The sequence below is a fragment of the Leptidea sinapis genome, chromosome 29 (assembly GCF_905404315.1).
Source record: "Leptidea sinapis chromosome 29, ilLepSina1.1, whole genome shotgun sequence".
Taxonomy (NCBI): Eukaryota; Metazoa; Arthropoda; class Insecta; order Lepidoptera; family Pieridae; genus Leptidea; species Leptidea sinapis.
The window spans coordinates 9,359,086-9,381,904 of NC_066293.1; the positions used below are offsets into that span (position 1 = coordinate 9,359,086).

Below are 22,819 nucleotides of genomic sequence, written 5' to 3' on the forward strand. Positions count from 1 at the left end.
TTCAATACAACGAGAACAAAACGCAGAACACTTTTACTCATTAACGAGAATGGAACAAAATCACTATGTTATATTGTTATGAAGGTGCAGTAAACGTAAATCTTTATAAAAATCTGTTTTATTTACTTTATTATGGTGTTTACAATTGACATAATATTCGCAAATCATAATAGTATATAACTCAAATGAAACGCGTAAACTTAAGGCGTTAATTGATTACAAAATAAGTGAAATCACGACACATGACGAAGGTTCTTCGAAACATTTATGTGCAAAATACAAATGAAAGGAGTAAGATCTGAAAGGAATATGACTGAAACAACTAATTTTTAAGATCAGATTGAAGATGTTCCTGGAAGTATATTTTTGTGTGTGTTTTTTTAAATAAACCAGGCATTTGTGATGATATTGGAGCTTATTGACTAACAAACTTTTTTGAGGATACAACTCAATTCTGGTATGTTTAGATATTGTAAGTCTCACAAATATAATTAATAAACATTAAACTTTTTTATGTTAGACTCAAATACATACACAAATTGTCATATTGTTACTTAAGAATAGTTACTTAGTTAAATTTGAATAAAGTTTAGATTTTATGATATAAGGTAATGAGTAATGAAGAAAGGTATACCCACCATCATTGTGACTACAGTGTAAAATTCTATAATTCTTAATTTTCTTAAATAACATACACAGTACAACCATATTTAAGCTATGACTATAGTTATAGAAGTGTAGACAATATTGCAGCATAAAATATCAATTAGTTTTTTTTACGAAATCCTGGAAATATCAGCAGAATGCAGAAGGAAGCTCATTCTATAGATTTTGTGAGGCAAACATTTCTTTCTAGAATGCCACTCATCCATATAACAAATATAGTATTTCAGTTTGATGAGTGTCATGTGAAGGTTGAATTCAGAGGCAGGAATAAGATCAAAACACTCTTTGGAATTCACTCCAATCTGCAATTGCAAAGATCGAGCCATGCCCTGAGCACTGAATCCTCAAAATATCAAACCACCCTGTTTTGTAGGTTTACTTTATGAGACAAAAATTTGTAGGAGACAAATTTGATATTGGATGGCTTTTTCATATTTATTTAAATGTCATTGCTATTTGCATCCATGCAAAGGGTTAGTCCCTTACCTAAGACAAGTGTAAATATATGGTACAAAGATCAAATACAAACAAAGTTATATTTAGGTACCAACCAACCTACAAACAAGAGTAATGTAAATCCTTGCAATAATAATAAAATGGTGAAAAAATACTGTGATGTACGCTTTTCCCCGATACAAAAGGAATAAAAATATTAACTAATATTTATTTACCTATTGTAGTACTTTGAGCAAACCTGGTGTTAAGTGATCACCACATTCTCTTGTAACACCAGAGGAATCATAGGAGTACTGTTGGTCTTTATGGAAGGTTTTTAAATTAATTTGTTGAATAATGAAGCTAAATATATTGAATTTTATGAGCAAAAATTAGTTTCTTACCATTTCTCATTCAAAAGTCATTTTTCAAGAAAAAAAAAAATAAACACTGGCTGTTGCGTCTCAATATATTAACTGTGATAATTATAATATCACTAGTAGAAAACATATGTTGTTATGCCTATCTACTTGGTTAAGTCGGGTTAGTAAGTAAACTTTTAGAACATGTTCCCAAAAAATATACAAAATAAGTTTATTATGTATGAGATACAAATGAATATTTAAGAAAAACTTGTGTGATAATGTTACCATACCACATGATACCACAGATTGGGAATGGCTGACCACCCTCAGGCTATTCATTAATAAGTTTTACTAAGTTGTACTAAATTGTATTGTGACCTAATTTTAATAAGAAAAAGAAGAAGCCCGCTTAATTTCCCACATGCATTCTTTTCAGGTCTGAGGCAAGAATTTTCAAACAGGTGGTAGTTTTTGATGTTCAATAAGTGATTTTTAATCCTATTTTGAATAAAATTATTTGAATCTGAATTTCAGGGGTGGTGGTAAATATATATCTTACTTTAAGTATAATTTTTTAAATTTAAATCCAACTAAATGAGGCAATTTTAATATAAAAATAAAGCTAAATGTTGTGAGTTTTCTTAAGTGTAAATTCTGCTAAGATTTGTATTCTTTCAATTCGACAAGTGTTTCGCCTCTACACAAGGCATCCTCTGGAGATGTTGACACGCCAAATCCTGGCACGAGACTGCTATTTTTTACAAAAGATGTATGAAGATACACTAAATTTTTAATCTTACACTCGTCGCATGAATTGGCGCGCTGTGATTGGTCGGCTGTTGTGACGTATTACCCCTGGGGGAGATACGTAACAATGGTGAAGTGACTAAATTAATTGTTCATTTAACAATGTAAAAGTTAATCTCGTGAGCATTTGGCGAGTCAACATCTCCAAAGGATGCCTCGCGTAGAAACACGTGTCGAATTGGTTGAAAATAAATTTTAGCGGAATTTACACAAATTCATAACATTTGAATAATTATGGATTTCCTCAAAATAACGCCTAATTCAATAAATTTTCACAAATAAAGCTAGTATTTTTTTCAGAGTTATGTTAGCTGATGCTATGGACAAAAGACATGGTCCCCCAGGCATCAACTCCCGTTCGCAGACAGCGGCACAATCGGCTGCAGAGCTGGAGGTGTGTAGCTCAGAAATAAAATATTATGTAAACATACAATCAGGGCTGTATTCCTAAAAGTTAGACTGCTTATGGACTTCCATTTAACATGCGTACAAATAACGCGCGAGCCCATGTTCAACTCGAATTATCCTTCATTTGCCGCGCGAGCCAATATGTTGATATAAATTAAGTAGAACGCTATTGCCTGGCAGCCAATACAACTACAGATACAACAGCCCGCAGCGGCTAGACAGACCAGTTAATTCTTGTAAACCAAATTAGCAATAACTTTAAAATTTCTGCCACCTGGAGACTAGTATAGTAGCCTGCAACACCTTTTTCGAATATCAAAACAGTCAATTACAACACCGACAGTAAGCGGATCGCCCTGCAGCTCGTTTGGGCGTGGCGACCCCAATGATGAATAAAAAATCATGAGCAAAAAACTTAAATCAAGTTTTCGTTTTCCACTATTTCCTCAAATATAAAAAACGGAGACACAAACATTATGACGATATTGTTCTTATTGGAAATCTAGGGTTAAAAACGAAGTAGAAAACCGTCTAGAACGTTTGCATTGAAAAATTACTGCTAATATGGAATAAATACCTACATACTTAAGTCCATATGATGTCAACTGGTTTGCAAACGGAAGTCTTCACTGGTGAATTTCATAATCAACAATCCATCCCTATCTCAGGCGCCGGGGTTCTCGCCACTGTTATGGGCAGATTATAAGATTCGTGAATCCTTGCTATGTAGATAGATTTTGCCAAGAGGCCAACGAAGATCCTAAACTCATCCTTCTGGAGTGTGAGGCCATCGCTACAAAGAGGGCGGCATTCCTCAAGGCCCTCAATATCCAGACAGATGACCTACCCCTACTTGTGTCCTCTGAGGATACTGCGTCTCTTAAAGGTAATAGGCATGGAGGATGTGATTTAGATACAAATAAAGACTCCGATTATACAAGGGAAAAATTTCTCTAAACGTTGCCCAAGCGATAAGTATACCTCATCATATGATAGGGCGTGCGACCGAGCACATGTAGGGGGCACAATTGATATACAGATTTATGTGCTCATATCCCCAAAATTAATAATAACAGCTCCCGAGAACTAGGCAGCCTGGCAGCAATATTGAGCAGCCAGTTGTGACAGTTCAGTCATCGCTCAGGTGTTCAAATGACTACAACGCGTGGGGTACATAATCATTATCAGCCGGAAAACGTCCACTGCTGCACAAAGGCCTCCTCCAAAGATCTCCACGATGTTTGGTCGTGCGGTACATATTCCGGTGATCTTGAACAGATCATCGGTCCATATTGTGGGAGGCCTGCCAACACTACGTCTTCCGGTACGTGGTCGCCATTCGATGACTTTACTGCCCCATCGGCCATCTGTTCGTCGGCTTATATATTCTTTCCGTGGATACATACTGTTCTGTAATGGGCTTATTTGATGATTTGTTTCAGGTGCTCAAAGAGATTGAGCATATATACTTCTCACCACCGTCCGAATTTGACGCGGCTCGCTACGCCTTAGAGAACGCGCCATCCCCACCAGACTGCGACGCAATTGAGCTGATGTTTACAAAACTAAAACGGCAGCAACAGGTGAATATATTATTGGTTTGAGTAGCGATAAGCAATCATGTCCAACTCAAATTAGCCAGTATTGGCATACTTGTCGTCGATATAGTAATTGTTCTCTTCCGTGGTCACTTGGAATGGAAGACGAAGTTTGACCAGTTGGCCTCTAAAAAGCTTGGTGTACTAAAAGCTACCGCCTGCAACTATATAAGGCGCAAATTTTCTCTCACATGGAATACTGTTCTCACCTCTAGACGGATGCTCCCCAGTACCAGCTTATTCCATCTAACAGCATACAACGACGAGCGGCTCGAATCATCGCCGATAGTTATCTCCGATTGGCTTGATTTTTTGGCATTGTGTAGAGATGTGGTTACTCTCTGCATCTTCTCCCGGATTTATCACACGGAGTGCTAAGAAGATCTGTTCGAGAGGATACCAGCGGCCGAATTCCAACACCGGACATTACGTCAAAATGCTAAATACCACCCTCATCACGTAGACGTCTGGAATTCTACACCCACGCGTTTCGGAAGAAATTTCTTACCTCGCACAGCCAATTTGTGGAATCAATTGCCTACAGGCTGTTATTTTCCCGAACCAATACGATAGAGGGACCTTCAAGAGAAGAGTGAACTCCCAACTTAAAGGCTGGGAACGCATTTCTTGCCCCTGGTTTTGCGGATGTCCATGGGAGGTGGCCTCATCACGTGAGCCACTTGCCCGTATGCCCCTCACTATTATACAAAAAAAAAATTTATTCAAGATAAAATTTGTCATAATCCTGATAAATCTGATAAGACACTCGTCTTATCAGAAACTCATTCGAAAAGATAGGTAGAAGCTGGCGCTACAATAAACACAGTGGGCCTCTTTATTAATGAAATTGCATTGCAATGAAATTTATTCATTAAACAGCCTGTTTGCGATTGCTCCATTATCAAGGCAGAAAGTCTACTTATTATTCTAGTAGTAGTAGTAGTAGTAGTAGCCTTTACCACACAAACGCTTTTTAAAAACATTTTTCGATTTCGCAACAGCTGGGATAATTACACTCAACGCCACAAATTAGAATATCATCCCCACCATCTGGATGTGTCGATCTGCGGTCCTCCACAGTGCGGTTTTCAACGAACTTTCTTCCACCTACTACACAGCTGTGGAGTGAGCTTCCTTATGCGGTTTTATAAGATTATTTGAGTTTCAGTAATAATTTAAAGAAATGATTAAGAACGTTTATTTTATAGAATTTGTTCATTATAATCAATAATATTTACTTCTTCAGGTTGTTTCAGGCAAAGCCCTTCACTTGATCTCACAACAGCGAGATAATTGCGATAGAGAATTCGCTGAAATACAACATATTCGCGAACAACTGGGAAATACATTAGAAACATGTCGAAAAGCAAGGGAGAACCTACGAATAGCTTCAAACCATCTCACCATATCCACCTTTGTCATACTTGCAAACGCTCGAAAGAAACAGATCATAAAAACAGTGTTGAAGTCTCTAGAACTGTTAAGAAATCTACGTAGTGTTGAGAAGGATGCTGCAGAGCTTTTGAATAGAAATGAATATTATGAGGCAATAGAACTAATTTTGAAAAGTAAAAAGGCTGCTGCAAATCACAAAGAGTACACTTGTATAGCAGACCTTACAACGAGACTTGAAGACACGTTAGATATGACAGAAGAAAAACTTGATTCAGTGCTGGCGAGAATTTGTTACAGTTTTGACGAAAAAATTTTTAAGAAACTCAAGAAAGCATATGACCTTCTTGGTAAAACTCAGGCAGCAATGGAACAGTTGCACATGCATTATTCATCAGCTGTCAACGAATCAGCCATGGATTCGGTAAAGTTGTTTACAAATGAAATACCCAATGAGATGAAGTTTCAAGAGATTTGTCAGGCTGTTCCTACAACAAAAGCCCCAATGTGCCTTCTGAAGCTATGTGAAAATTTATTCAACATATTGCGCAGTTACTATTTATTAGTGGACTGGTATTCAAAGAATGACGAACCAATAACCTCTGGTAATGTTTTTGATATAGAAAAGAACGTGAGCAGAGAATATATTAAACAGAAATTAAAAGCTGGTTTGATTAGAATATGGCATGATGTCCAGTCTAAAGTATCTATGTTCTTAAAGAGTTCCGGTTTAGAAGAGTATCCATTCGAAAAGTTTATTCAAATACTTGGAATATTGAGGAAATTAACACAAGTGGCGGAAGTGTTTTGTGGAGATAAATCCGATCTTCTACAAGACTTTATTAAAACACAAAGTGTTGTATACATAAAGAATTATCATAAGGGGCGAATGGAGGAACTTAAGTTATTTTTGGAGAATGAAGGGTGGGAACAGTGTCCAGTTAAGCCCACGTTTACACTTCTGAGCCTACAAGAGTTTGCACTGTTTAAGAAGTATTTGAGACCACTAAGAGGGGATGCTGTAGAGAAAAACTCTCAATCGGACGCAACATCTTCAATAAATTCACAAGACGATAGTGTCTACATATCAAAGTATTTCACCCACAAAACATCTAGGACACCATTTGAAATGTTTCGTAATGAGAATGTCACAAATGATGATATTTTCGGCTTGGAACCAGAGGCTGAAGAAAGCGATGATTCAGATGATGAACCTGAAGAATTAAGAAGAGATTTCGTTGAAGAAACAGAAAGTAATGACTTCACAAATGCAACTAGTGGTCTTAAAGCGAAGGATTGTGTTATAGTAACAAATACGACATTATCGGTGCTAAGGAATTGTGGACAGTATTTGCAAATCAGTAGATACTTACCACAGATATCACTCGAAGTTATAATGTTAATGAATCAATTGTTCGATTATTATTTTCACGCAGTTCATTTGTTTTTCACGGCTGATTTAGAAGTGGGTTCATCCACTCTGTATACTAATAAGCTTAGCGCAGCTCTCAAGAGAATTTCTAACACCGTAAATTCTGGCGATGATAAATCATTCAATTGTCCAAGTATTCCTCAACATCTAGATATGGTCAATGAAGAGAATTTACACGGCTTGAGCGAAAGAGTTGTTGGTGTGGAGAGCGTTATATTTTTGGCGAAGCAATTTGAGATTTTGCAGCCGTATTTAGAGTCAATAGTCGCACAGCATCAGAAGATGATCTTGGAACATTACCGCGATCATACTCTTGCTGTGGTCAGGGATCTACGAATGCCCGTATACATGTGCTCGGCTTCTAAAGCTGTAGATGCAAGAACTGCTTTGACAGCGATGTCACAAGTAAAATGGGACGTGAAAGCAGTAGCAGTCGAACATAGTCCTTATGTTGATATGATCACAAGAAAAATCCAAGTGTTTGCTTTGCGCTTGGAGAATATCTCAGCACGAGTTACTCTGAATCTCGACATCATAAATTCAATATGGTCAATGGTGTCTAAATTTGTCGTCCATTTGTTGGTTGAAGGTTTCTCGAATGCGACAAAATGCTCGAATGGAGGCAGGGGTTTGATGCAGCTAGATTATAGGCAGTTATTTGTTAAGTTGGAAAAAATCTCAGGCTTAAAGCCGGTACCATATCAGGATTACGTTGATAGGTACGTTAAGGCGTACTATCTACCTAGGAATGAGTTAGAGGACTTTATTAGGGATAGAACTGAGTATTCTAATAAGCATTTATCATCGTTGATAAGTTGCTCGTGTGAGAATAAGAAGGATAGGCAAGCATTGCTGAGTATAATCGAAAGTCGGGATATTTCCGCATAGACATGTTTTTGCATGCATGCATGAGATTATTTTAGCGTATATTTTGACAGATTAATAATAAGTAGGTATATTGGGGAATTTTTGGCCCATATAAGTTGTTTGCACTCGATTTCTCTACAGTGGTCTACAAGAAATTTAAGTCTATAGACCCAAGACCATCTCCGAACGACTGAAAAAATTCGCCTGTCATGCTTTTATGTTACATATTAGCCGGAAGACCTCCACTGCTGGACAAAAGCCTCCCCCAAAGATCTACACGACGATCGGAACTGCACTGCCCTTATGCAACGTATTCCGCCGATCTTGACCAGATCATCGACCAACTTCTGGGGGGCCTACCAACATTGCGTCTTCCGGTACATAGTCGGCATTTGAGGACTTTACTGCTCCACCGGCCATCTGTCCGTCAAACTATGTGCCCTACCCAATGCCACTCCATGAGCTTCCTCATCAGGCACATGTTAGCGACCACGTCTGCGTGAGTCATGAGTCATAATTGGCAACACACATTGGTTGAAAACCTACCTTTATGTTAGGTATAACAGCAATGTATTACAATCAAATCTAACCAGTGGGAGGCTTCTTTTCGCTGTAATTGTGTTAGATAGTTACTAAAGCGGTGACTTTTTCTGTCGTCAAACAGTAATTACCATTATTGTTTCATTTTTAAAGGCGCCGTAGCTAGTTAAATTACTGGGCTAATGAGACTTAACACGTTATGTCTCAGAAAGACGAGCGCAATTGCGATGGTCTTCAGAAATTTGAGTTTTTCAAGAATCCTCCATTAGATAATTTTTACGTCTTTACAGAGCTTTAAAAAGAACTACTGGAAGATCGTAGAGGACATTATATTGCTAAGTATTATAACATAATAGCTTTAATAATTATAATATGTAAATGACAAATCATAATCTCAAAAAAAAAAGACAAACTATTTTAGTTGTATATAATGAATTAAATATATAATATGACAATCTTATACTTTTTTAATTTAATTATATAAACACATACAAATCATGGACTTGCAATGGTTTTAACATGATTGCCTGGCATTTTACACTTCCATAAGTCTTTCGTAAAGCAGGCGAGTTCCACCTCCAGACATAACGTCAAAATCCGAAATTCCACCTGCGTTATGTTGACGTCTGGTATTTTACAACCGCGCGAGTAACTACTTGCCTCACCCAGCCAATTTGTCAAATCAATTATCGGCTACAGTTTTCTCGAACCTTTAGGTTCTTCGAACGATTAGGGACCTTCAAGATTAGAGGATTCTCCGAACTTAAAGGCCGGCAACGCATCTCTTTACCACTGGTATTGCATAATATGTCCATGGCCCATTTGCTCCCACTTATATTTTTGAAGTGAAAACTTCTTACGCACCGCAACACATTTTTGATCCGTCACGCTCTGAGGTGAAAGGCGATCGGGTGAAGTCAGGACCGCCGCGTGTAAGATACCTAGGTAACACTGAAAATGTTTAGAAAATTGAAAACGGCTTAAAGTAGATAGTTACCAATACTTTTATTGGTTTTCGAAATAATAACCGTTCCTTTCTACACATCGTCGAATTCGATGGAACCACTGAGAAAAGCAGTGGGCCCATTCTTCCTTAGGGGTCTCTTCTATGGCAATTTCGTACGTTTTCACCGCATCTTCAGGTATAGCGAATAACTCGAATTTTATCTTTAGTTCTTGGGAATAAATAAAAGTCGCAGGGTGCCAGGTCAGGACTGTATGGCGGATGACTGATTATCTCGACACCTGCCATAGTCAAATATTCAACAGTCCGTTTTGCGGAGGGCGCTGAAGCGTCGAATTTTTTCCAAGACAACAGGCAAACAACGATTACCAGTCTGCAGTAACTGTCCTTCCATCTTCTAGCACAACTGTCGCGAGATGACCTTTCCGACCAAAGAATGTGGCAATCATCTTTTTTCCTTGACTTCTTCCTTTTTTTACCTTAGTTGGCTGATCCTCGAAAGGAAACACCCGCTTAACTGATTGTCTTTTGGTTTCGGGTTCGTAGCAATATATCCAGCTTTCATCACCTGTGACGATATCAAATACAGCATTTGAGTCACCGCCGTTCAACTTATCTAACATTTGGCGACACCAGTCCATGCGAAGGTGTTTCTGGTCGTCGGTTAAAGTATGCCCTGTACTTTTCCCGGGGCGTAAAAAGAATAGGGTAGTCCCAGGCCCATGGGTGTCGAGGCGACTAAGGGCTTTTTTAGAAGTGGGAGAGTCACGCTGCCGTCTTTTGAGCACTGAGCGTCAGCACAATCGGGCCAGACTCGTCCGGGTTAATTACCACACTCGCACAGAATACCGGCGTGAAGTAGCGGCCTAGTGCCGCTATGTTTCGCATAGGTTAGTGTCAAGGACCGGAGGCCAATCCCCCCCCCCCCTTCCCCCCAACAAAAAATATGAGAGCGGTATATAAAGATAAATTACCCCAGGAGGGTACCGGTTCCTGTAGAGCCGGAGAATCCCTCCCCGAGCATTCGCGCTCGGGCTGCCCCTCGTATTCTGGGGAGGGCACAGTACCGCGCATGACCGAGGACAAACGAGGCAGTAGCACCACGGCACCCCGCTCCACGCTTAATGTGGACTTTTGTAACATCAGGGGAATTCACTCCAACTTAAACGCCGTCCACCACCAACTTGAGACGGCGCAGCCGGCCTTGTGTTTCCTTACGGAGACGCAGATATCTCGACCTAGCGATACGTCATATTTAACGTACCCCGGGTACAAAATTGAGCACAATTTTTTGCCTCATGCCGGGGTATGTGTGTACGTTAGGGAGGATATCTGCTGTCGCCGTCTCGGCAATTTCGAGGATAGGGACCTGTCCACTCTCTGGCTCCGCGTAGATTTAGAGGACCGCGTCCGCATCTATGCGTGTGTCTACAGGTCCCATAGTGGTAACGCAGAAACCGATCATCTCATGGGCTGCGTTCAAGCAGCAATTGACGACGTGCTTGCACAGATCCCCTCCGCTGAAATCGTAGTCTTGGGTGATTTCAACGGGCACAATGCCGAATGGCTTGGATCACGTACCACAGACTACGCAGGGCGATCTGCGCATAATTTTGCATTGGCGTATGGTCTGTCCCAATTGGTTGAGTCGCCAACGCGGCTCCCGGATGTGGATAGCCACATGCCGTCCTTATTGGATCTTCTGCTGACTACACATCCCGATGGTTACCAGGTCTTTGTCGACGCCCCTCTCGGAACGTCCGACCATTGCATGGTCAGGAGTGCAGTGCCTATCCGACGCCAACGTCGCAGACCACCAGCGACCCGCCGCGTATGGCACTACAAGTCAGCAGATTGGGATGGGATGCGTTCCTTTTTTGCATCCTACCCTTGGGGCAGGGTTTGTTTCCCTTCGGATGATCCTAGTGCCTGCGCCGTTGCAGTAGCCGATGTGATACTACAGGATATGGATATTTTTATACCAAACTCTGTAGTACCCATCGGTGGCAGATCACAGCCCTGGTTCGATGCGTCAGTTAAAGCAGCATCTGACTGCAAAAAACAGGCGTATCGAGCTTGGGTTGCGGCGCTGGGCACAAAGGATCCGAACTGCATAGTTCTTAAGAGGATATACAACCGTGCCTCCAGATTTTTTAAGCGGCAAATCGCCCGTGCAAAATCAAAACACGTCGTCAAAATTGGCGAGCAGCTTTCCAGTTACCCGACCGGAACACGCCGGTTCTGGTCGTTGTCGAAAGCTGCTCTTGGTAACTTCAGCCAGCCGTCCATGCCGCCGTTGCACATGAGGAATGACACCCTGGCCCATACGGCAAAAGAGAAAGCCGATCTCTTGTGCACTCTTTTCGCCTCCAACTCGACTCTTGACGACAGTGGAAAAACACCGCCGACCATCCCGCGGTGTCAGAGCTCTATGCCTGAAGTACAGTTCATACAGAAAACTGTTAGGCGAGCTCTTTTTTCGTTGGACGTCAGGAAGTCGAGCAGGCTGGATGGCATTTCTCCAATCGTGCTTAGAACGTGTGCCCCTGAGTTGACGCCGGTGCTAACGCGTTTATTCCGGCACTCTTATTCTAAAGGCGTAGGTCCCTGACTCATGGAAGTCAGCCCTTGTCCATCCGATCCAAAAAAGAAAGAGACAGTTCGGATCCGGCAAACTACAGGCCTATTGCTATTACCTCCCTGCTCTCCAAAATCATGGAGAGCATAATTAGCAGTCAGCTCTTGGTATACCTAGAGGGTCACCAGTTGATCAACGACCGACAATACGGGTTTCGCCATGGCCGGTCAGCAGGTGATCTTCTGGTATACCTAACATACCTACATAGATGGGCTGCGGCTATTGAAAGCAAGGGGGAAGGCCTGGCAGTTAGCCTGGATATAGCGAAGGCCTTTGATCGTGTATGGCACAAGGCGCTCCTCTCCAAACATCCATCATTTGGGCTTCCCGAGAGCTTGTGCAAGTGGACCTCCAGCTTTCTCACTGGGCGCAGCATACAGGTCGTTGTCAACGGATATTGCTCGAACCCGAAGCCCGTGAATGCTGGAGTGCCCCAAGGCTGTGTGCTGTCTCCCACGCTGTTTTTTCTGCATATCAATGATATTGACACGGGAGTGGGTCAGGGAATGGAAATAATACTCCGCTTATAGGAACGAGTCTTTATTTGCGTTCACTTTTTCTGAACTTGCACTTCGCCGGTCTGCCGCTGTTCCTCTTGTGGGCGGCGGTACCTTCAACGCGTCACACACTAACTACACAACGCACCGAACACTAAGTCTCTTCTATCTTCTTCTTGGAACACTTCCACTTTTCACTACTTCTTCTTTTCTTCTTCTTCTTCTTCTTTACACTTTCAAGTCAGAACTAGAACTGCCGTAGGCCACGCTTAGTACGGCTTATATACCCCCGGATCCGTTCTATTTTCAAAATGATTCTCCCATTCCATCTTTAAATTTAAATTGTACTAGAAAATTCTTTTAACTATTTTTATCCTGCTTACACATTTCCCATCCCTTTTTTTCTGTTCGATTTGATCCTGAACTTACTAGAAATTTCCTTTAACTTTACAAAACCCAAAAAAATCCATACACTGGTAGGTGTATCGAACCCGGGTCTACAGCGTCTAAAGTAAACACTTTTCCGCTGAGCTACGAGTATTGCTGACGGAGCTGTTGAAATTAACAATGTCTTGAAGTTTGACAACTCTCGTCATATACTTCGAAGGGTTGCTACGCAACAATATGTTGGACACCTCCAACATTCATTGCTATGCGGATGACAGCACTGGTGATGCCGTATACACGGGCCATGCAGGTCTCTCGGGAAATCGTCGACCAGTGCCGGGAGACACTTGTGTCTTCTATCGAGTCCTCTCTTGAGAAGGTCGCGGAATGGGGAAAATTAACCTTGTCAAATTTAACCCCCAGAAGACTCAAGTTTGCGCGTTTACCACTAAAAAAACCCCATTTGTCGTATCACCGCTCTTCCCTCAAAGACAACACTTTCCTCAAAGCCTCGCCTAGTATCGGAATACTGGGTCTCGAAATCTCGAGCGATTGCCAATTTCGTGGTCATCTGGAAGGCAAAGCCAAATTGGCTTCAAAGAAACTGGGCGTCATTAATTGAGCAAGGCAATACTTCAAGCCAGCCCACATACTAGCGCTCTACAAAGCGCAGGTCCGGCCACACATGGAGTATTGCTGTCATCTCTGGTCTGGCGCACCCCAGTATCAACTCGATCCATTTGACCGCGTGCAACGCAGAGCAGCTCGAATTGTCGGGGTCCCAGTGCTCTGTGAACGGCTGGATCACTTGGCGTTGCGTAGAGACGTCGCTTCATTGTGTGTCTTCTACCGCATTTATCACGGGGAGTGTTCCGAAGAACTGTTTAACCTGATTCCTGCCGCCGAATTCCACCTTCGCACGACACGCCGCAAGTTAGGATATCATCCTCACCATCTGGATGTGTGGCGGCCTCACAATCAATCCTCCACAGTGCGGTTTTCAAGGAGCTTTCTTCCACGTACTACAAAGCTGTGGAATGAGCTTCCTTGTGCGGTGTTTCCGGGACGATACGACATGGGTACCTTCAAAAAAAGCGCGTACACCTTCCTTAAAGGCTGGCAACGCTCCTGTGATTCCTCTGGTGTTGCAAGAGATTGTGGGCGGCGGTGATCCCTTAACAACAGGTGACCCGTACGCCTACATGTTCATGTAATATTTTTTGAACTTGACTCATACCAATGCCTTGGCTTGCCCGTATCTGCTGATAGGTGACTCTCTTATCTTCCTCTATCATGCGTCGCACAGCACTGATGTTATCTTCAGTAGTCGCTGTTAAAGGACGTCGCTCACGCGGATCATCATTGAGATTGCTACGTCCACGCTTAAACTGGTTAAACCAATTGTAAATAGTGGCAGGAGATGGGGCTTCATTATTTTTTTTATTATTAATATTTTTTTTTATGTTTTTATTTCATAAAAGTCTTTAAGAAATGCTAATCGCAGTCTATCATAGCTTGTTGTTAAGTAAACCCACAACGAAGGTCATAATAAACCATTGACCGAAAATTTACTCGCGTTAGGTTCATTTTCACGTGTAACAAGTTTTAGATTTGCCGCCAATTCATAAAAACAAATGACAAATGAATGCATTAAACTACATTACGTTACCACAGAGTTCTAATATTGAAATTCAAAAAAAGTTTTCATTAGCAATGTTTCTAACTGGCCAGTTCTAAACCTTTTCAGTGTTACCCACGTACAGTCTGCTGCTCTTCGCTGTTGTGTCGCTGTGTTTAGTAGGTTCAATTAAAACATAATAATTGTCATTATTTATTTTAGTTATCGCAAACCCATTATCACAAACCCATTGGACCCTTTGTGGAATACGAATTTGAAAATAAATTATTTAATTTAACTAAATAATAACATAGAATTAAATAAATAATAACTTTCATTTCTGACTTGTTTCTCATTTATTCTACTAATATCTACGATCCATAACAATACCTACTACGTAGTATTATGTAGTATTGTCAACACAACCGTACAGTCAGGAGCAAGCAATCTATTACAGAGTTAGCCACATTGTATAATAATTTCATGTTTCTTACTTTCCATTTAGGTTCAAGGGTCAAGACCAAAAAATATAAGACTATCGTTGTAAACATCTTTTCTTCAAAGAACATAATAAAGGCGACCGACCGACATGTACAGAACCGGTGTATGGACTCTAACTGAGCTATGTAAATTAAGTACATAAGATGGGGAGAGGTATGCATAATGATACGGACATATATACGGAAACCTACATGAATAAGAATACTTATAAGATATAGAAATTCGTTTTCGAGTATAAGTGATAGTCTGGCATTTATTAACATTTAACTCTAGTCGGCTAATTCTACCGAAATTTAAGAGTCTATAAAGGTCTGATTGAAGCTTATAAACCAAAAAAGATTTGTTGATCATAAGCGTACATTAAAATTTTGGAGTAAATGAAGCGAGTCTTGATCGAACGGGCGCTGATTGTAGTGCCAGGTAGACATTCTAAATAAATAAATAAAAAATTATTTGTTGGATGCGATTAGGTACTAATTATGACCATCTTGTTCACGAAGAAACCTTCCACAAACAATGAATTCAAGCCCTAAAGGTTGAAGCAACTAATACATGATAATTTATATTGATTCAGTTAATAATAAAAAAAATCATTATTACTTTTTATGAAATAATTTATATTACTTAAGCACGACTCATATATTAGATGCAGCACCTTACAAACTAATTTGTTATGTATGTTGCAACCATTGTAAAATACTCTATTTGATTGAAAAGAGTGGTCGTTGAGTCTCTTGTGTTCTTCTCACGAGCTCAACTTTTTACGAACATAATTATGGTACATTCAGTAAGTAATTTAAAAAAATATTTTGTAGTGACGATAAGCGCCGTTTAAGCCTAATTGAATAAAGTTAAAATATTTTACTTTTGACTTTGAAAAACAATTTTGCAAAAACGGACAGTATTGATATTTTTAATTTTCTACCTTTTGCCGTGAGCCACTCTTGAAATAACGTGAGCTCCTTTCCAGTTGCCAGGAAAGACTCCTGTATTAACAGATTGTTTTAAAATTATACCAAGAGGTAGTGCAAGCACCTATGCTCATAATCTTACAAATAAGGGAGAAATAACGTCGCTTCTAGCCCCTTTCTTAATATTTAAATTACACAAAAATATGTCTGACATATCAGGAAAATTGCCATAATTCTAGGATTTATCAGGTTGATTGTACACTGAAAGATAATATTCCAAAAAGCTGTCACAGTCTGCTGAGCCACCATTAGCCTATATCGGCCGGAAACTCTAATAAATAACAACATCCCAGTAACGGTTCCTACACTCTTGACCTAACACACTGTATATTGTATAAATACTTGAATGAAACTGCTTATGTACAGCAGTGCCTTAAGCAGGCGACTTATTGTTCTGAAAATAATATGGAGTATCGACTGTAACTATCAAAATATTATGATAGATTTGCTTGCGAAGTTTCGCAGCATTTAAAATCGGATATTGTAAATGATTTAATCAGTTGATTTATATATGCAGTTTTTATTTTACATACTATAATTTATATCACAATATTGTTTTATTGCCAAAAATATGAGGAATGTTTGTTACTTTGTTTATATTTTAAATACTGTATTATATGGAGTGGAGTTTAGGCGCCAGATTGAATTATCACCAGAAATCATAAATAATCATCATTTGCATTCATTTGTCATCGCATTAATAATTTTATTTTTATTTTCTTGTTCCATGGATCGACAGTGAGTTGAGTATAATACAGGCTAAATTTGTAGTCGTCGTACCAATTAAATGACATAGTTCAATCTAAAAAATATAGTGAATGTTTGACGTCATGCGAAGGATGAGTATTTAGTGAATAATTTATTTATTAGTGAAGTTTTAGCGGATATTTATTAATGTTTTTAGTGAAATTAGAAAAATGGAGACTGATTGGATGATAGAAGATTCAACCACAGCCAAGGTACATTTAGTAAAATAAGAAATAGGACAATTGTATTGTCATGGTTGCTTCTTCCGCCATCTTTACCTTTACACCCAATGCATTGCACTTTGCAGAGATTTCTATATTTTTAAAGTTATAAAATAAATTGGTATGCGGTAGCATTCGTATGATGAAATTTTTAAAACAGGTTAATTCATGCGATCCTATTTTTTTATAGTCGACATAGCATCTTCCAAAGCAATGTGTAAAGTTTAACCCAATTTCGTAAAAAATATTACATTGTTTTATAAATCCTTGTAACAAGTAACAACTCTTACTATTTTAATACGTTGGTATTCCGTTAATATTACTTTAACCTCAGTTGTACAATTTTGTATCAATGTAAACAATGTACACATGAAATAAATAATTCTTTACAAGGAAGGGGAAATGTACTTTCTACAGTGATTATTTGGTACCTACATAACAAATAGCTACAATTATTTTAAGGTGTAGCAAACTATTTGGTTACGTCCATTTTTTATCATCAAAATCAGATCATAATTTTTTTTTAAATAATGTATTTACTGGATTTTGACATAAATCATTTTCAAGCATTTTAATAAAAGCATGTAATTATAATAGATATTTTTATAAGTTAATTCATATTGAAAACTGAAACGCACACCACACTACACTTATAAGGCACTTCATTCTATATTTTTATGTAATAGGTGGACAAACCAGTTTACAGATGGGTGAGGATTGAAATGGGGGCACCATGGTTATGGTCAACTTTCCTTTGTTTCCTTGATAATATTTAATTTCAAGAATAGCTTTCCTTCATAAGAGCTTAGTCATATTTGATATATAAAAGAAGTATACTTACACTTTTTATGATAGATAGAAAGAATAAAATATATGTGCCATTAAATAAGTTAGCTAGAGTAAAGGCTCCTTCATATATTCAATCTAACAAAATTCTCATGTCGCAGTGTTTTTAGTTAAACTCCTTCAAAACAGCTTGACCAATTGTTATGAAATTTTGAGTGCATATTGGGTAGGTCTGAGAATCGGACAACATCTATTTTTCATCCCCCTAAATGTTAAGGGAGGTCCACGCCAATTTTTTTTTTTAATTTGTTTGATTATGACTAGCATTAAAAAATACAGACAACTTCAAATTTTCACCCATCTACGATCAACTTTTGTATCGCAATTTTAATATCGGCAATACAACATTTGCTGGGTTAGCAAGTTTTATGATAAAATACCAGACAGTATACTAGGACTCACAAATAGAACTAATAGTTAAATCTTTGATAAGGAAGGCTTACTATAGTGAAGTAGAATATATATAGGATAATAATGCATGGTTCTTGTCTGGTTCTGTGCAGGTCACCTAAAATTGTATAATATTATATTAAATAGGCCAAGTAGTTATATGATTCAAAAGATGGACTTGGAGTTTGTTTTTAGTTCTTCTGGCTCCTCCTCACTGAAGTTTACCTGTTGGTTTGTGACACACCCGGCCTACACAGTAGTTACTAGCTATTAGACTGTTATTAGACATCCTGTATAGCCGTGTGGTTAGCAATCCTACCTACTAAGGTAGAGGTCCCGGGTTCGAATACCGGTAGGTGCAAGCATATATATGATTAATATAGATGTTTGTTTCCGAATCATGGATGATTAAATGTATTTATGTATGTTTAAGTAAGTATATTGTATTAAATATATCATTATCTTGTAACCCATAACACAGGCTATATATGCTAAACTTGGGGCAAGATAATTTGTGTAAAAAGTGTGTCAATATTATTATTAGCTGTTATTAGATAGCATTTCTTAGGTTATTTGGTAACTCAAGTGTACACTGTGAGTGGTAAATAATATATAATATATATATAATAACTGTAAATTTCCTCACAAATTCAATTCAATTAAATATTTTTTATCTATATAGTATTTCAAGTGCTGATTTTTGATTTTTTCCGATCTGTCTTTTACTTCCAAACAACTGACAGCTACTTGAAGTAACTTTGGAGCTATGGTTACAATAAAATAGTTTATAATAAAGGTAGTTATTGTTTTTGAATTTATTTTTATGCTTTTGCATAATTTTCTTAATTTTTTTATATGTAAGAACCTACCATGAAGTATTAGAAAACATTCAACAAAAGATGATTGATATCAGTAAAGCTAAATGCAAGTGTATCATTTTTGGCATTCCCAATAAGTTCTTTTAGTTCAACCATAGTTTATTGACGGCTTTCTTAACTTCATGGTGTCTACTAGAGTGCCACACTCTTCATAGACTTCTTTTCTTCTGGATTTTCTTTCATGTTTCCCAGGAACAGAATTCTGTTTGGGGTTTGTTGGCAGGTTTATCAGGAGTATTATTATAAATACATAATCAAGTTATGCTTTCATGCCCTTTTTTTAAACAGAACCAATCCAGACCAATTTAAAGGGCAGCATAATATGCATTTATATACCATATCCACTAATTCGACACGTGTTTCGCCTCCACACGATGCATCCACAGGACATGTTGTCTCGCCAAAATCTGGCACGAGACTGCCAGTCAGAGGATGCCTCGTGTAGAGGCGAAACATGTGTCGAATTGTTTAAAAACAAATATTGGCGGAATTAACACTAAAGAAAACTTAAATCATTTGTGTAATTAGGGATTTCTGCAAAGTAACGCCTACTTCAATAAATTTTCATGATCTAACTACACAACAGTTTTCGTTGAGATAGTGCAAGTATTCTAGATTTATAGATGGATATAGACGGGCCGACAAAAATTACAACTCAGCACTTCTCTTACTAGGCATGCAATTATAGTTTTAATGTGGTGTTTCTTTGTGCACATTTTTACTGCAGTTCAACTACAGAGATCACCATAACATTGTTGTGTTTTTTTTTCACTCCAATCAAACAAAGAAAAAGTTAAAAATTGATTTAAAAGAGTGGCAATGAGTTTCTTGTCCCTTATTATTAATGCAAAATTTTTTCAGAATGGTAAAACATATATCCTGGACCTTAGCAAATGATTTATTGTTTGTTTGAATTAATACAAAATCTATGTGGGCAAACATATTTCAGCCTTATTTTTAATTAATTTAATTTTAATTTACTTACACCAGTCATTGTTTATCACAGTATTTAATCAATTTAAACCCATATTAGTTGGTGTTCCAATGCTGCCACATGTATACATACAAAACAATCATATATATATCATCAATAAATTTTTCATCTACAGTTTTCTCTCTGACTATCAAGTCTTTTCATTTTTGGTTAGTATATTATTGCCTATGTCACTCACAAAATGCAAAGTGGCTTTTTATTGGTAGCATAATTTTCACAAACAGTTCAGTAGATCCAGAGATTACTCCGTACAAACTTAACCTTATAATCTAATATATAAAATTCTTGTGTCACGGTGTGTGGGACCGAACTCCCCAAAAACGGCTTGACCGATTCTCATGAAATTTTGAGTGCATATTGGGTAGGTCTGAGAATCGGACAGCATCTATTTTTCATCCCCCTAAATGTTTTGCCCACACGAAATTTTTTGACATTTTTTTTTAAATTTGTTTGATTATGATTCAGCATTAAAAAATACGATCCACAGTTACTTTTGTATCGCGATTTTAATATCGGCAATACAACGATTGCTGGGTCAGCTAGTAGTAGTATATATTGTATTGAAATTAATGCCATCTAGCAAGCAGAATATAATCTAAGGTATCATTAGTAACTTCTAATGACAATAACTCATAACCATGAGTCACATATGTTTATTAAACATCTGGTGTTCTGCAAGGGTCCATTCTAGGACCTTTTCTTTTCATTTACTAATGACATCCACCCATGTTTCCATTATTCCCTTGCAACAGGGCATGGACCGACCCACTGACTACTGCAATGCCCCCTACAACCTCAGAAACTTTATGGTTGTTTTTGCGAATTCCAGATTACGTCACTGACATCGCTTGACACGGGCGTGAGACCAGCGCCCAGCGGAGCAGCCTATGTAGCTGAGAGGAACACGTGCCTCACGTTTTTCACAAAATGGAACGAAACAGACCAGGTGATATTATGTTAAACTTACATACAGGAAGTGGGAGAATTTTTTGTACGGGATACCAGAGGTGGGTACCAAAGCACTATTCTCTGTCGTCAACATTGACGTACAATTTATAAACAACTAGACTTGCAATCACGCTAAAATTTTTCTGAAGCAAAATTGCCTATTAGGCAGAGTTTTGTTGTAGTTGTGTTTCGACCGCGATTTAAATACAACGCCACGCAATTTATAAACAACTAGACTTGCAATCACGCTAAAAAGTTTTCTGAAGCAAAATTGCCTATTAGGCAGAGTTTTCTTGTAGTTGTGTTTCGACCGCGCTTTGAATACAACGCCACGTAATGACAAAGTGTCCAGTGAAAAACTTTCCAAATAACAGAATATCCCAATTTAAATAATATAATAAACTTTTGTTTTAAAAAATGCTCTGATATTATCTGTATCCCAGGCCCATGGGTGTCGTAAGAGGCGACTAAGGGCTTTTGAGAAGTGGGAGAGTCACGCTGCCGTCCTTTGACGTCAGCACAATCGGGCCAGACTCGTCCGGGTTAATTACCACACTCGCACAGAATACCGGCGTGAAGTAGCGGCCTAGTGCCGCTATGTTTCGCATAGGTTAGTGTCGAGGACCGGTGCGCACAATTTTTTGCCTCATGCCTGGGTATGTGTGTACGTTAGGGAGGATATCTGCTGTCGCCGTCTCGGCAATTTTGAGGGTAGAGACCTGTCCACTCTCTGGCTCCGCGTAGATTTAGAGGACCGCGTCCGCATCTATGCGTGTGTCTACAGGTCCCATAGTGGTAACGCAGAAACCGATCATCTCATGGGCTGCGTTCAAGCGGCACGAGGCGCTGAAATCGTAGTCTTGGGTGATTTCAACGGGCACAATGCCGAATGGCTTGGATCACGTACCACAGACTACGCAGGGCGATCTGTGCATAATTTTGCATTGGCGTATGGTCTGTCCCAATTGGTTGAGTCGCCAACGCGGCTCCCGGATGTGGATAGCCACATGCCGTCCTTATTGGATCTTCTGCTGACTACACATCCCGATGGTTACCAGGTCTTTGTCGACGCCCCTCTCGGAACGTCCGACCATTGCCTGGTCAGGAGTGTAGTGCCTGTCCGACGCCAACGTCGCAGACCACCAGCGACCCGCCGCGTTTGGCACTACAAATCAGCATATTGGGATAGGATGCGTTCCTTTTTTGCATCCTAGCCTTGGGGCAGGGTTTGTTTCCCTTCGGATGATCCTAGGGCCTGCGCCGTTGCAGTAGCCGATGTGATCCTACAGGGTATGGATATTTTTATACCAAACTCTGTAGTACCCATCGGTGGCAGATCACAGCCCTGGTTCGATGCGTCAGTTAAAGCAGCATCTGACTGCAAAAAACAGGCGTATCGAACTTGGGTTGCGGCGCTGAGCACAAAGGATCCGAACTGCACAGTTCTTAAGAGGAAATACAACCGTACCTCCAGATTTTCCAGTTCTGGTCGTTGTCGAAAGCTGCTCTTGGTAACTTCAGCCAGCCGTCCATGCCGCCGTTGCACATGAAGAATGACACCCTGGCCCATACGGCAAAAGAGAAAGCCGATCTCTTGTGCACTCTTTTCGCCTCCAACTCGACTCTTGACGACAACGGAAAAACACCGCCGACCATCCCGCGGTGTCAGAGCTCTATGCCTGAAGTACAGTTCAGACAGAAAACTGTTA

General features: G+C 39.2%; 2 protein-coding genes across 2 annotated transcripts in view; both read left to right on the forward strand.

Moving 5' to 3' along the window:
- Positions 1 to 25: 25 nt before the first annotated feature.
- Positions 26 to 8,970, forward strand: LOC126973308 (syndetin). Its single transcript, XM_050820512.1, has 4 exons — positions 26 to 457; positions 2,574 to 2,667; positions 4,124 to 4,264; positions 5,526 to 8,970. The coding sequence occupies exons 2-4, from the start codon at positions 2,578 to 2,580 to the stop codon at positions 7,989 to 7,991; spliced, it is 2,697 nt and encodes an 898-aa protein (XP_050676469.1). The 5' UTR covers positions 26 to 457; positions 2,574 to 2,577; the 3' UTR covers positions 7,992 to 8,970.
- A 7,930-nt stretch (positions 8,971 to 16,900) lies between these two features.
- Positions 16,901 to 22,819, forward strand: part of LOC126973318 (F-box/WD repeat-containing protein 11) — a 45,762-nt gene continuing 39,843 nt past the window's right edge. Inside the window, exons 1-2 of the mRNA XM_050820535.1 lie at positions 16,901 to 17,045; positions 20,992 to 21,108. Of these exons, the coding sequence (XP_050676492.1) occupies positions 17,004 to 17,045; positions 20,992 to 21,108 (159 nt within the window). The 5' untranslated portion in view covers positions 16,901 to 17,003. The remainder of the gene's footprint in view (positions 17,046 to 20,991; positions 21,109 to 22,819) is intronic.

Bases quoted from the DNA above. Each gene is read 5' to 3' on its own strand.
- LOC126973308 (XM_050820512.1), top strand. From the start codon at position 2,578: ATGTTAGCTGATGCTATGGACAAAAGACATGGTCCCCCAGGCATCAAC. The intron at 2,668-4,123 runs GTGTGTAGCTCA...GATTTGTTTCAG, and splicing joins AATCGGCTGCAGAGCTGGAG to GTGCTCAAAGAGATTGAGCA. The intron at 4,265-5,525 runs GTGAATATATTA...TTACTTCTTCAG, and splicing joins AACTAAAACGGCAGCAACAG to GTTGTTTCAGGCAAAGCCCT.